A 13,857-nucleotide genomic window follows, 5' to 3' on the forward strand; every position below is an offset into this window, starting at 1 on the left:
TCTGACACTTCTCTCCCCTTCCTTGACCTCGGTCTCCATTTCTGGTGATAGACTGTCCACCAATATTCATTACAAGCCCAATGACTCCCACAGTTACCTCGACTACAGCTCCTCACACCCTGCTTCACTCAATCCCATTCTCTCAGTTCCTTCGCCTCTGACACATCTGTACCGAGGATGCGGCTTTCCAAAATGGTGCTTCTGACAGGTCTTCCTTCTTCTTTAACTGAGGTTTCCCAATCACTGTGGTTGACAGGGTCCTCAAATGCTTCCGACACATCTCCCACGCCTCTGTCCTCAGTTTCCTCTCCCTCCCAGAACCATGATAAGGTCCCCCTTGTCCTCACTTTTCACCCCACCAGCCTCCGCATTCAAAGGATCATCCTCTGCCAACTCCAGCACGATGCCAAACACATCTTCCCCTCAACGCCCCCCCACCCCGTCATCATTCTGTGGGGACTGATCCCTCAGGGACACCCTGGCCCACTCCTCCATCACCCCCAACACCTCATCCCCTTCCCATGCAATCACAGAAGGTGCAACACCTGCCCCTTTACCTCCTCCCATCCAAGGGCCCAAATACTCCTTTCAGGTGAAGCAATGCTTCACTTGCACCTCCTTCAATTTGGTCTACTGCATTTACTGCTCCCAATGCGGTCTCCTCTACATTTGGGAGACTAAACACAGACTGAGTGACCGCTTTGCTGAACACCTTCGGTGTGTCCGCAAGCCACGACCTAGACCTTCCTGTTGCTTGCCATTTCAACACACAATCCTGCTCTCATGCCCACATGTCCTTCCTTGGCCTGCTGCAATGTTCCAGTGAAGCCCAACGCAAACCAGAGGAACAGCACCTCATCTTCCAATTAGGCACTTTACAGCTTTCCGGATGTAACATTGAGTTCAACAACTTCAGGCCATGAACACTCTTCCTCCACCTCCACCCATTTTTTCAAATTTCATTTTTATTTTTTAATCCACTTATTTTTATTAATTTATTGATTGTTTTATTTCCCTTTTTAATCCCATTTTCGATCCTGTTATGTTACTTGTTCCATGCTGTTCTTTTCAGAGTGCTTACCCCTGTTCTGCTATTATCACATTCTTGCCTTTGCCACTATCAGCCTTTTTTTTTAGCCCTTACCACTACTATTAATACTCCCTTTGTCCATGACATCTTAGTCAATCTCTCCTTTGCCCCTGCCTATCGCTGGCCTACTACCCAGCTTCACCTGCTCCACCCACCTTAAACAGTACAAATTTCAGAACATTTCTACTTCTTTGTAGTTCTGAAGGGTAATACAGACTCGAAACTTCAACTCTTTTTTTCTCTCCACAGGTGCCATCAGACCTGTGTTTTTCCAGCACTTTGTTTTTATCTCCCAATCCCATGTTCCTTGCTCCTCTTTCCTCCAACCATCTATCTAACCTATTCTTAAGTGCTGCCATGATCTCACAAATGGGTCTGCAATTTTTTTTTTAAAAAACTCTCAAACAAATACTTCACTCACAACCAGATCACATTCATCTTAGTCTTAACCAATCTTTAAAAAGTTTTGAAAGAAATACATTACACACCAATTTCAGAGAATTATAGTAATATATTTATAATTGAAAACTGGCTATAAATTAGCCATCACTTACTATGGAAGAGTTGAAATGCCTATGCATATAAATTGTTCCAGGATTGGTTACCGATATCTTTTCGGCCACCTGCTTGCTGGTTATCACACCAAAACGAATTGTTCCTTGATAGTCTGAAATCACAGGTTATGTTCTTTTTAAGCAGATGTCAAAAAATTAATTCCATGACATCCTGGGTTCAGAACGCTCAAAGTAATAGAACCATTTTTTTCACTATGAAATTCCTAGTTACGATGGCTGGTTTAATGAGGAACCTTTTCTTCTCCCCCCAAATTCATACACAAGCCTACACCCTGAGAAAGGTACTTAGAAGGAATCAATGAGATTTTCTTCACACCATCACACAGCTTCCCAGAAATAATCATCAAGTTCAATAAAGTTACTTGAGATGGCAATTTCTAAAAACTAATCAAGCAACTCTGTCAGAACAGAAAGTCACTTTTACTCATCTAAACAAAATATGATCTGGTACCATAGCGTCATTTTTAACAAAAATTATTTTAATATTTTTTTTTAAAAACTATAAAACTGCAGGCATGTAGATTTCATTAACTGGCAGTACTTAAACAGAGAACAACTAGCATTACAGCTTGTAAAGACATCAGTGACCTCAGAGTAACTCTATACTGACATGACATTTTGGACGTTAGAAACAAGCATTCATAAACCATGCAAACCCACTGTAGTTTCTAATGTTCTACTTAAATTAGAATTCAGGGTGAACTTACATGCTAGTTCTATTGATGCCTATCTGAACTGCACCACTGGCACAATGGAACTAAGCAGATTGACTACATGTGTAGCATTCAAAAGTTTTGAATGTTGTGGAATACAGTACTGCAAATGCTCGCAATGTCAAAAAGAAATACCGTCATGTACAGGCATTTGGGAGTTCAACTCATCTGAAGCCAGAATCAAAATGACAGGGGTATAATAAAATTGTTGACCATACTATTCTCTGCAGTGATAATTCATGGTGTGTTTAAGGTTATCTTAAGTCGATGCACTTCATAGATGAATGCATATTTCAGTGATCATCAAGTTCTAAAATTTAAATGCAAAACATGAACTTTAGATGTTGTTTCAAAAAAAATGCGTTCTATTTAACTAAGCAGTGATTTAAAATGATTTAAATAGGTGGTGTTATTTTTCAATTTCCCTCCCTACTTTCCTCAAGGTGAAGAGACCAATAATTATGTCCGTTATTTTCACAAGGCTGCATATGCTACCAGAGAAGAAGCTCAAAAGAAACAAAAACAGAAATACCTGGATAAACTCAGCAGGCCTGGCAGCGTCAGCGGAGAAGAGCACAGTTGACGTTGAGTCCTCAACAGAACTAAGCAAAAATAGGAAAGGGGTGAAATATAAGCTGGTTTTAGGGGGTTGGGGGGTGTTGTTGGGACAAGCAGCCAGTGATAGAAAGAGATAACCAAAAGATGTCACAGACAAAAGAACAAAGAGGTCTTGAAGGTGGTGATATTATCTAAAGGGATGTGCTAATTAAGGGTAGAAAGCAGGACAAGCAAGGTACAGATAGCTCTAGTGGGGGTGGGGTGAAATAATACTAAAAGGGCATAAAAGGTATAGATAAACAATGGGTGGAAATACATTTAAAATGATGGAAATAGGTGGGAGAGGAAAAATCTATATAAATTATTGGAAAAAACAAAAAGGAGGGGCAAGAAATGGAAAGGGGGTGGGGATGGAGGAAAGAGTTCAAGATCTAAAATTGTTGAACTCAATATTCAGTCCGGAAGGCTGTAAAGTGCCTAGTCGGAAGATGAGGTGCTGTTCCTCCAGTTTTCCGGACTGAATATTGAGTTCAACAATTTTAAATCTTGAACTCTTTCCTCCATCCCCTACCCCCTTTCCGTTTCTTCCCCCTCCTTTTTGATTTTTCCAATAATTTATATAGATTTTTCCTCTCCCACCTATTTCCATTATTTTTAAATGTATTTCCACCCATTGTTTATCTATACCTTTTATGCCCTTTTAGTATTATTTCACCCCACCCCCACTAGAGCTACCTGTACCTTGCTTGTCCTGCTTTCTACCCTTAATTAACACATTCCTTTAGATATCACCACCTTCAAGACCTCTTTGTTCTTTTGTCTGTGACATCTTTTGGTTATCTCTTCCTATCACTGGCTGCTTGTCCCAACAACACCCCCTCCCCCTCTTAAACCAGCTTATATTTCACCCCTTTCCTATTTTTACTTAGTTCTGTTGAAGGGTCATGAGGACTCAAAATGTCAACTGTGCTCTTCTCCTTCGATGCTGCCAGACCTGAGTTTTTCCAGGTATTTCTGTTTCTGTTTTGGATTTCCAGCATCCGCAGTTTTTTGTTTTTATCAAAAGAAACATATGCTTTCCCCATAGATGTCAACACTTCCAAGGTGATTTTTATTAAAAAGGAAGATGGTGTCAAATGATTAACATGAAGCTTCAATGTCATGTCAAAGCATGCTGATGTTCCAACTTCAATCAATGCAATAAATACACAGAAAAATACATTTACTTTTGTGGTCTGACGTAGTTCTGAAGATGGAAAACCTCAGTCATTCCAACATAAAACTGCAAATATCCTTTGCTCCTTTGTAACACATTTAATTTTTCTCACTTAATCCGTCATATCTACAATCTTCATTAACTTTATATTCCCCCATTTGTTTCCAATTGTCCCTGCCCACTGTCCCACTTCATCCTGAAAGGGGTGAATGGAACCAACTGTGGTCCCAATGAATGCAATTGCGAAATTAGCTGTTTTTCAACTTTTCTTCCCCGTTTTCCTGAAGGGGTTAAATTTTGCTTGGGTACCTCACCCAACATTCCGAATAGCAATATTCGCCATCTAGGCTTGCAAATGAAGACTGAGGAAAACATGTTCTCACCCTATGTCCATATAAGCATTCTCCAGCAAAATTAAATCACTGAATTGAGAGTAGTCAAAAGCACAAATCCATCATCCCACACCAAGGATAACCAGACCAACTGTCTTGCACCAAATTCTACCACAGCAAGACTAGTTAATTTGACACAAACCAGGAATTGAAGCTAAATCTTTTATTAGTTTATATTATTACTGCGTTGACCAATGCCTATGCTCAAGTCAGCAGGAGGGAAGCTGCATGATCAACTTTATGATTTTGAATTAGGGAGTCCAGTATGTGGTAGAAAAGTTAATATTTTTACATCCTTGCGCATGGATCTCAACTGGTGCTCGTCACACATCTAAAAAATCCAAGGTAAAATTTCAGCAACTCTTCAATCTTTTTTCTGCTTGCATGCCAATGAAATGAAACAAAACAGTAATTTCACATGTAAACTGAATATATTGAATTGCCTTAAAACCAAATGACAAGAGAAACAGAGCACAATTGCAGTTCAAAGTAAAATAAAAAAAAGTCAACAAGCTTTCCCCAGCCCAGTTCTACAGAAAATGGAAGCTATAGTTGATAACAAAACAGAAGTACAGCTCGGGGGGCAAGTCTTATCTATACCAACACACATGGGGAGGAAGGAATATTAGATATCAGATATGCAAAACATTTTGCAGACATTAAGCCCCACTGATAACTCACTAAAATGTGAAAGATGCTGAGGAGCAAAGATTAATTTCACTTAGCTGATTAAATGCAATCAACATTTGATGCATTACATCAACTTAAAATGTCTTCTATGGATTGCTGTATGGATAAAAAAAAATAGACAGCCTCAAAAGTCAAATTGATGGGAAGCATTTGTTTTGAAGCATTCCTAGCTCTGGGTATGTTTAATAACACATGACAGGGCTATGTTTCTACATATAAAGTGGCTAACAATCGTATTAGAGAACTTTGCATTTTCTGGCACACATGATGCAGCTAAACAGGTGGGAAAAAGGGAGCATGTTGCAAATATTTCATTTACTACCACAATCCTAAACAATAAAAATTTAAAAAGGTACAGGTTTTGATATTTTTGCAAAATGCCTATTTATTATAAACAGCAGCTCAATTGACCAAAACAAAAAAATACTTGGCAAGCCTTTCTCTTGCTGATATTGTTACACAAGCTTCAGCAGTGTCCTGTGCCCCACAAATTACATTTGTCATATTAGTGTCAGATAAGAAATCTGGTGAAAAGCAACCAATCTAGATTTCCTTTTAAATTGTGAGTACAGTCTATAGAGCTTTTGAAAAATTCCACAGCACCAAAAGATATAACAAGTTCCTTTTTTCTTGAACTGCCATTTGAGGCATACATAGCAAAATTCATTAGCCTGCATAAATTAATTTGCCACCAAATCCAAAGTCAAAACATTTTGGTTTTAATAGTGAAATCATTATCAGAATCCTAATACCACTTTGGCTAGTGTTACAAGAAAGTCTGCTACACATGCTCCAAGCTATAACCAGGTTATGGCCAATCAAAAAACACAGAACTCTGCCAAAGATTGGAACAGGCAGCATTCTTTTACACTTCCAAAGTTGAGAAATGTCCCTTCAACATCCACAACAAAATTCATAACAGCTTTTTCCAAAAGGAAGTGCGTAAATTTTTGACCAAGATAAACAAAAAGAGGTGTGGGAAAGGGCAGCGATTGAGGGAAAAGGGAGCCATAGGCGTTGTGGGCAAATGGCCTCCTTCTGTACTGCAAGATTCTATCCGATCCTCAAAAAAAATTAGAATGTTTTCACCAGAGTTTATACTGCATTATTTACTTCACTTATTAACTTACCAGCGCTTAACTAATGAGAAGTCTCACCTTCTTTTAGTGCATGCAACGCAGAGACGTAAAGTGTCAGGTAACCTGGAGGCTGTGGTGATGCATTGAACTCGAAATATCCAAGAACACCCGGCTGAGTTGGAAAAATGGGAGAGAGAGAGAAAATGAAAAAAGATGGCTCAAGAACTTTGAGAAAGTTCATCAGCACTTTCACCACACGCTCACAAAAAGTATACCCAAAACCCCCGACACCGTGCTACTTGTACAACTTCTATGAAAGTCAAAAGATTCATCCAAAAAATGATGCCAGAACACACGCTGCTAAATAAAGGTTTTCATTATTAACACACACCACTCTCTACACAACAATAACTCTTCAGATGGTACTAATATTATATAAACAAAAACTGCTAATAACTCCTGTGTTGTGCCAAAGCATTACTCATTACGAATGCAAATAGGACTTGTTTGCCTTCGGGTGCTAGTTAGAAAATGTATTTGAATAAAAAAGGGGATGCAGTCATAACACCAACTCACAATTATATAGCCCCCGTTAACCTAGTGAAAACATTCCAGCAGCGATCAAACAAAATTTAATAAATAAATTAGAACTGATCATTTCAAAAAAATTACCAGCACGGCAACGATGACACAATTGGCTTCGGTAACATTATATCATGGAAAGGTTATGCAAAGTTCTTATTCCTATTCACTATCCCGCTGAAAAGCACATGCCTGTGGATATTTGGAGCCCAGCTCCTCCCCAGTTAAGCAGAGGGTGACAATCACAAACAAGTCTTCATGTAGACAAAGATCCTGACCCCCAAAAGGTGACATTTGGCATCTCTCAAGGCAGGTTTCCCTCCAACCACTCAACTCCTGGCTTTCTCAAGCATGCACAAACAATCTTGGGAGATTAGCTCCAGTCTTTGAAGCCAGAATCATACTGGGGTAGGCAGAGATTTTTAAGACAAGTGGAGCAAAGTGATTGAATCATGCTGCAAAGTGCACCAGCTGCATTGAAAATAAGATGACGGCAGGAAGGGGGGGAGGGGGTGGTGGTGGAAAAATACTACTACTAATAACCTCAGCATTTTTAAAGAAAAAGCCCAGAAAATACATCTTTGTATTTTATCATTCTGGCTACCATAGAGCAAAACCAGCTTTAAAAAAAAAAGGAATAGAACGGACAAGCAGAATACTGATGCTAGAAATCTGCAAGAACAGAAAATGTTAGAAATACTCAGCAGGCAATGGTGGCATCTGTGGAGAGAAAAAGTGAGTTAGTGATTCAAGCCTGTGACCTTTCACCAGAAGAAGTTCTGATGGAAGGTCACAGGCCTGAAACATTAACTCACTTTCTCCCCACAGATGCTGCCATTACCTGCTGAGTATTCCTAGGAAAAGACCAGACTTCCTCATGAGAAGATATTGATTTATACAGCTCAGAAAGAAAAAAGAGGGAGGGTCACATAAATGCTATTAGTCTCATGATATTAAAAGCAAGAGAAATTAAGTTCCCAACTGATAGAGCCACCCCAGGGCACCAACTGCTCCACCCACCCCAGTAAAATTTTAAAAAGGTCAGAAATGCTCATTTTTGCCCCTATAATTAGCAACCAGAAAATTGCACTCAGAAAATCACACTTTGGAAAAAAAGCAGGCATTCTGCCACCTTCTCATTAAAAAAGGAATTTGACCACATACTGTTATAAAAATAATTACAGCTAGCCATCATATTTAACTTGGACCTAAATCCAGTATTTACTTTTATATTAAGGCCGAGACACCAGCAGAGTGGAACTCATGACCAGACCTCCAACCTCAGATAAGTGCTCTTTTTATGTAATGAGCATGTGCCCTGTATATATCGAGCAGCAGCCATTACAGAAATGAAGTTCACCATCTCTAAGTTACATCAAGACATCAAACAGCAGCAGGAATTACCTGCAACCCATCTACTAGCTTACTATCAACAAGCAAAAACAGAAAATGCTGGAAACAATCAGTAGGTCAGGCAGCAACTATGGGGATCTTGGGGGGTGTAGACAGTGAAGCACAGGGAGACATTTTTTTTCTCCACAGATGCTGCCTGAACTGTTGAACTTTTGCATCTTTATTTCACATTTACAGCATCAGCAGTACTTTGCTTCTGTTTCAACATGTGAGCCTGATGACTAATTTCCTGAACCAGCTTCTTCTTCTTCCCCTTTGCAACCTCTTTCCACTTTTGTATTTAAATTGGAGCCTATGTCAACACCAGAAGTCAGCCATTAACAGATGGCTATGGAAAGTGGGTGACAAGAAATCTGTATTTAGTTCAGACTGATTGCTAGGTAAGTAGATTGTGACTGCTTTAAAGAGGCTAAAGTTATAGTTCAACTTGACAAAACACAAAAGTACTTACAAAAGTATTGAAGAAAAGAGCCATGCTGCCAAAGCTTTTCATCTTGCACTCATCAGGGCAAACACAAGAAAACCAAATTTCAAAATGCCAAATGCCCTCTTTTTGAAATTTGGTATTCTTGCGTCTGTCCTGATGAGTACACGACAAATAGCTTCAACAGCAAGTCTCTTTTTTTCACCAATACTCAAGGTCTGTACTAAGCGACTAACTGCAAGCAATGGTAGGGCAGTTACACAAATTTCACAAAGAAAGGACAAAAGCATCATGATTCCCTTCCTCCTCACCCACCTTTTCATTTTTCTTTGAAAAAAAAACGTTTTCCTCTCTCTTCGGTTCCCACTACTGCTTCTCAGCCAACAATGGAGGAGAACAGGTGATCCCCTACTGAATACATCAATTGCACTTTGTAACTGGCAAGTTGAAGTGGGAAGAGGCTGAGAGGGAGGGGGAAAATAAAAACCTTTGTGCAGGATGGCAGAAAAATGTGGGAACAAAAAGAAGAAGCTGAGGGGAGTGGCATAAACAGCACACTGGTGAAGCTGTGCAACCAGTTACTGCTCGTGACAACACCATGACAATCCCTCCAACAGAAGTCATGTAAGCAGCAGGAAGAGTTCAAGTCCCAGTCTGGGTGGAACACCATTGCCAGCTGTGAAGTTCTTTATTAGTGGCGCACCCAGCCACGTGCAGCATGAGCTTGTCCCAATAACACATGCATTAGAAGTAGCCATGATCCAAACTGAACCCAGAGCAGGCAGAATTTACCAATTTATTCAACGCAATATCGCTGGATAGGACAGGGGGGCTTATTTTTAATAGTCATGCAATATCAATGACAGCATTGTTTCCTTTTGTATCCAAAATCAAAATTAGAACTCCAACATTTTTCCTGGTGTGATTAGTGTCAGGGTTAAACGAAATCCCAATAAACAAGGAGGCTGCAGTTATCCAAATGTTTGGTGCAAAAGGTCATACCTGCTATCATTTGCAAATACCAATAAATTTGAACGAGTGCTTACTAGAAATCTAGGCTCAGACAGGAATATTAGCAATTTCAATCCCCGCATCTTATGTCCCAGGGGCCATAAAATGCGGTGAGCCATTCTAAACTCCATTGACTTTGGCTGGAATGTAAAATCCCGCTGCTGTAAAATTCCACCCAATATCCCTTTTTTTTCCTTAATTGTGAGTTGCCTACATGGGAATTTGAGGGTCACCATATGCTGTTTAGCTCAGTATAGCCATTTATCAGAGTAAAAAATTAAAATTCATCACTGCAGTAAGTTTTCAAAACATCCTAACGCCAACTCAGTCAAATGATGGTCCATTGGCAAATAGAGGAACCGAAAGAGAATCAGTCAGCATGCCAGAAGGACTCATTCCTAATCTCTCAGCTCTGAATGTGACCTTCCAAATCATTACCATTATTGGTCTTGAAATGCTTGAAGTTAACTTGTTAACATTACTCAGCTTGATTGCTTTTGAAGGTCAATTATTGGTTTCCAGTCCGACAGAAGATGCACAGGAAGCTTCATTAAATAATTAATTTGGCAGCGAGGCAAATGGCAGGGATCAGTGGCAGTTAACACGGATCAAATCTGGCATTAATAGCCAGCCTATCATGTGCGCTGTTTTTATTAAATTTAAGTGTTCCTTCAGAGATAAAAGCAAGTTTGGATTTTGTACCTATTACAATGGTGCAAATACTCCACACTGGTCTAATAAAGTCTGAGCTAATGGAGTAGGAAGAACAGACTAATTAGAAGTAAATTATTGCGATCTTTCCAACGCCATCCCTAAAAACGTTACCAAACTGAGGCTGTACTTTGTAGAAGGACACCTTCTTTCTAGGAAAGAGGCAAGATAATAATTGCTAGATTTAAAAAAAACACAATCCACCTGGTTCAACTTCTATCATTTTGGTTGTTGTTTGTTGCAATGCTAAAGGAGTAGCTGACTGATCATGGCAGTCAGTCAATCTTCATCAGTCTGCAATGAATCCAAAGACAAAAAGTGAGAAAAAGGCAAAAAGCTGCGGATGCTGGAAATCTGAAACAAAAACAAAAAAAAAAAATGCTGGAAAAACTCAGCAGGTCTGACAGCATCTGTGGAGAGAAAGACAGAGCCAACATTGAGTCCGCATGACTCCTCTTCAGCTCTGATGAGGAGTCATACGGACTCGAAACGTTGACTCTATCTCTCTCTCCAAAGGTGCTGTCAGGCCCGACAAAGTGAGAAAACTCTCTGGTGGAAAGCTTTAACAATAGTTCCAAAGTCACCTGTCTCTTTTAAACAGTTCCCCCAAAAATCAATCAAGTACTGCATCTCAAATATTAAAACAATGCTATCCATTTGCACTGTCACCCTAAGGAACCTGTTTCATAGTTTTCTCACTCACTGAAATGTTTTCCCGCAGATGAAATTCTTACAAAGAAAGGATTTAAGCTTTCTGATCCCTTTCTCCCACCCACCTTTTCAATTTTCTTTTAACATGTTTTCCTCTCTTTGGTTCCCAATACTCTTCCTTGTAGACTAAGCAGCAGAACAGTGTTATGAATGATTCTACTTTGCTAGATAAGGTGAAATAGCTAACCATGGTCTATACTGGTACCTTTAGAATCCTAAAGCAGAAATTATAATTTCAGACTAAATTTTGCCACTGAGAACATACCCAATTTTTGCAATCACTTCTTAATCCAATTCTTCAAACATTTGGGTTTCTCTTTTCCAAATCCTTTCAATAACTAACATCCTTTTTGTGCCTCAGCAGCCAGAACCATACACCCATATTCAAAGCATCGTTGCAATGATTCACAAAAGTGGAAAAAGATCACCTCATTATTTTGGTTCAGTTGTGACATTTAACACATTTCAGAGGGTGGTGGAATCAGATGCCATCACAACTTTAAATACATGTCCAAGTGCTTTATAAAGAGAACTGATATACAGGGTTATGGGGTGGTGGGGGGGAGACAGCTCTTCCACAAGGGCTGACAAGAGGTACGATAGACTAAATGTGAACTGAAAAGGGTCAGCGACCTGAAACATTAACTGTTTCTCTCTCCATGGATGCTGCTAGAGCTGCTGAGTACATTCAACATTTTGTTTTTATCTCCCATTTCCAGCATGCATAGTGCTCTGTTGTTGTATTAGGTCAATCGCTCTGGAGGTTTCTGCTTTACACTGTCCCACCTTACTTATCCTGCCATGCAGATGGTCACCACTCCTTCACCGCCACCTCCCCTTCTCTCAGCTCTCTCACCCACAAAAACTGTTGCTGCAAAAGCCCCAGTCCATCGCTAATGAGTCTCCCACTCCGCTTCAAATGGAGATGCAAAACTCAAATAAAACTCATCTGGGGATATTTTCCACAAACGTGTTAGTCCAAGTTTACACTGCCAATTCAAATTCCCACGCCCTGCAGGAACCACATATCACTATCCTGTCCCGTGCTGCCATCCTCATGATGGATGCTAAAAAGTGAGTTGAATTTTGTATTCTTTACCTAAATTTCGGTGAAACACGTTGTTGCCTCTCCAGCCAAATTCCAGTTATTAAAACACTGTTTCCACCTCAGTCTTTTCATGTTAAATTCCTACAAAATTAGGTCACAAGCTAGTTTCAGCTGCTCAGACCAACAACAAAGCAGATTAATTAACACTTGCCAATGAAATGGCATGTAAAAAAAAAGCACTCACTCTCAGTTACACAAATTTAAAGTCACACATAATACTAGTTCTAAGATACTCTGCCTGGAATTTTAGCAAAATATAAGTGACTATGACATTTCACACACCCACAGTGTAGCCTGCTTTTGTCACCAAGGTTTCAGAGTCCTACCAGAACAAGCAGGTGACATTTTCCATCCTCAACGGAAGTGAAATGCCAAGTTACAGATTTTTTCTTTTGTTATAAACCGTATAGTATCTGGGGAAACCATGACAGTAGTCGCAGGGGCAAGATTAAATATAACGTATGAAAAGAACCAAACAGAAGATGGTCGGTACTGTGTAATGCTGAACAATACAATCCAAGAAAAATTACAATTGTGGGTTAGATGTTCTCCAGATTCTAACTTTCTTCTAAGAAGTACTCACATATGGAGCAACCCATTTTCCTAAATTTCAAACAACATTACTTCAGCCAATCTTACTCTAACCTAGAAACCCTTGATATCTTCCTCAATTTATATCACTGCCATTGACAGAAGCTCTGGGCACTGGAGCACAGTTGCCCCCGCAGGTGCTGGTGAAAGTCGTCTTTGGATGGCCCTCAAAGGCTTTGGATAAAAAGGTGATGTCCACGTCCGCAGGGAAAAATGATTAAAGAACTGGTTTTTATATTTTTATTTTAAATTCAGATTCTGGAACCCTCTTGGCATTTATGCTGTTAAATCTGCTTTCCATAAAAATCGGTAACTGGGTTTACTGCAGATTATGCAAAATTGATTTAATAGTGAAAAAAAATATGGGCTCCCAGAAAGAAAACCAATATAAAAGAAGCTAAACACTCCCAGAGGAGATAATAGCACCACAAAGAATGCTGTTAGGGACAACAGCCAATGGTAGCCTAGGTAAAAACCGAGGTTTTCATAGCTTGTGTCCATTTTCTCTGATTTGATCCTTAATTTCATTGAGAAAATCCTCCTCGATAATAAGGCTACAGGACATAAGTGTCCCCTGTCCTTCTATCTTCTGTAGTTTAACTTCAGTTCCACCTGGTCAGAAAGCTCATTATCCTACCAGCAACGTTATTAAGACTGACATGCCATATAGAAACAGTAACTACTGTATTTGGTTGCAACACATTTATATAGAGAGTCATTACAGCACAGGAGACGGCCAGCTGGAACAGGAGGGATCTGTACCACTGGGACGGTCTCCACCTGAGCCGACATGGGACCAATGTTCTAGCAAAAAGGGTAAATAGGGTGGTCAACAGGACTTTAAACTAGAAAGGGGGGGGGGGGAGGGTAAAACTCCAAGAAGTATGACTAATGGGAAACAAAGCAGCAGTTTAGCGTGTGGGTGGGGGGGTAGATTCAACTTCATGGAAAATTATGAAAAAAACTGAAAAGGAGAGCCCAGGAGAGGCTATT

General features: G+C 39.8%; 1 protein-coding gene across 7 annotated transcripts in view; it reads right to left on the bottom strand.

The window, feature by feature from the left end:
• txndc11 (thioredoxin domain containing 11) overlaps positions 1 to 13,857 on the bottom strand; it is an 84,018-nt gene that overhangs the window by 33,790 nt on the left and 36,371 nt on the right. For 4 of the 7 annotated variants that reach the window (XM_041206525.1, XM_041206527.1, XM_041206526.1 and 1 more), the window contains 2 exons: positions 6,392 to 6,485; positions 1,645 to 1,757 (listed from right to left, as the gene is read on the bottom strand). In XM_041206525.1, coding sequence (XP_041062459.1) covers positions 1,645 to 1,757; positions 6,392 to 6,485 — 207 coding nt within the window. Of the gene's footprint in view, positions 1 to 1,644; positions 1,758 to 6,391; positions 6,486 to 6,985; positions 7,053 to 7,087; positions 7,283 to 10,658; positions 10,749 to 13,857 lie in introns of those variants that run through there. The other 3 variants (XM_041206530.1, XM_041206528.1, XM_041206531.1) reach the window with 3 other exon arrangements.

The sequence above is a fragment of the Carcharodon carcharias genome, chromosome 15, assembly GCF_017639515.1.
Source record: "Carcharodon carcharias isolate sCarCar2 chromosome 15, sCarCar2.pri, whole genome shotgun sequence".
Taxonomy (NCBI): Eukaryota; Metazoa; Chordata; class Chondrichthyes; order Lamniformes; family Lamnidae; genus Carcharodon; species Carcharodon carcharias.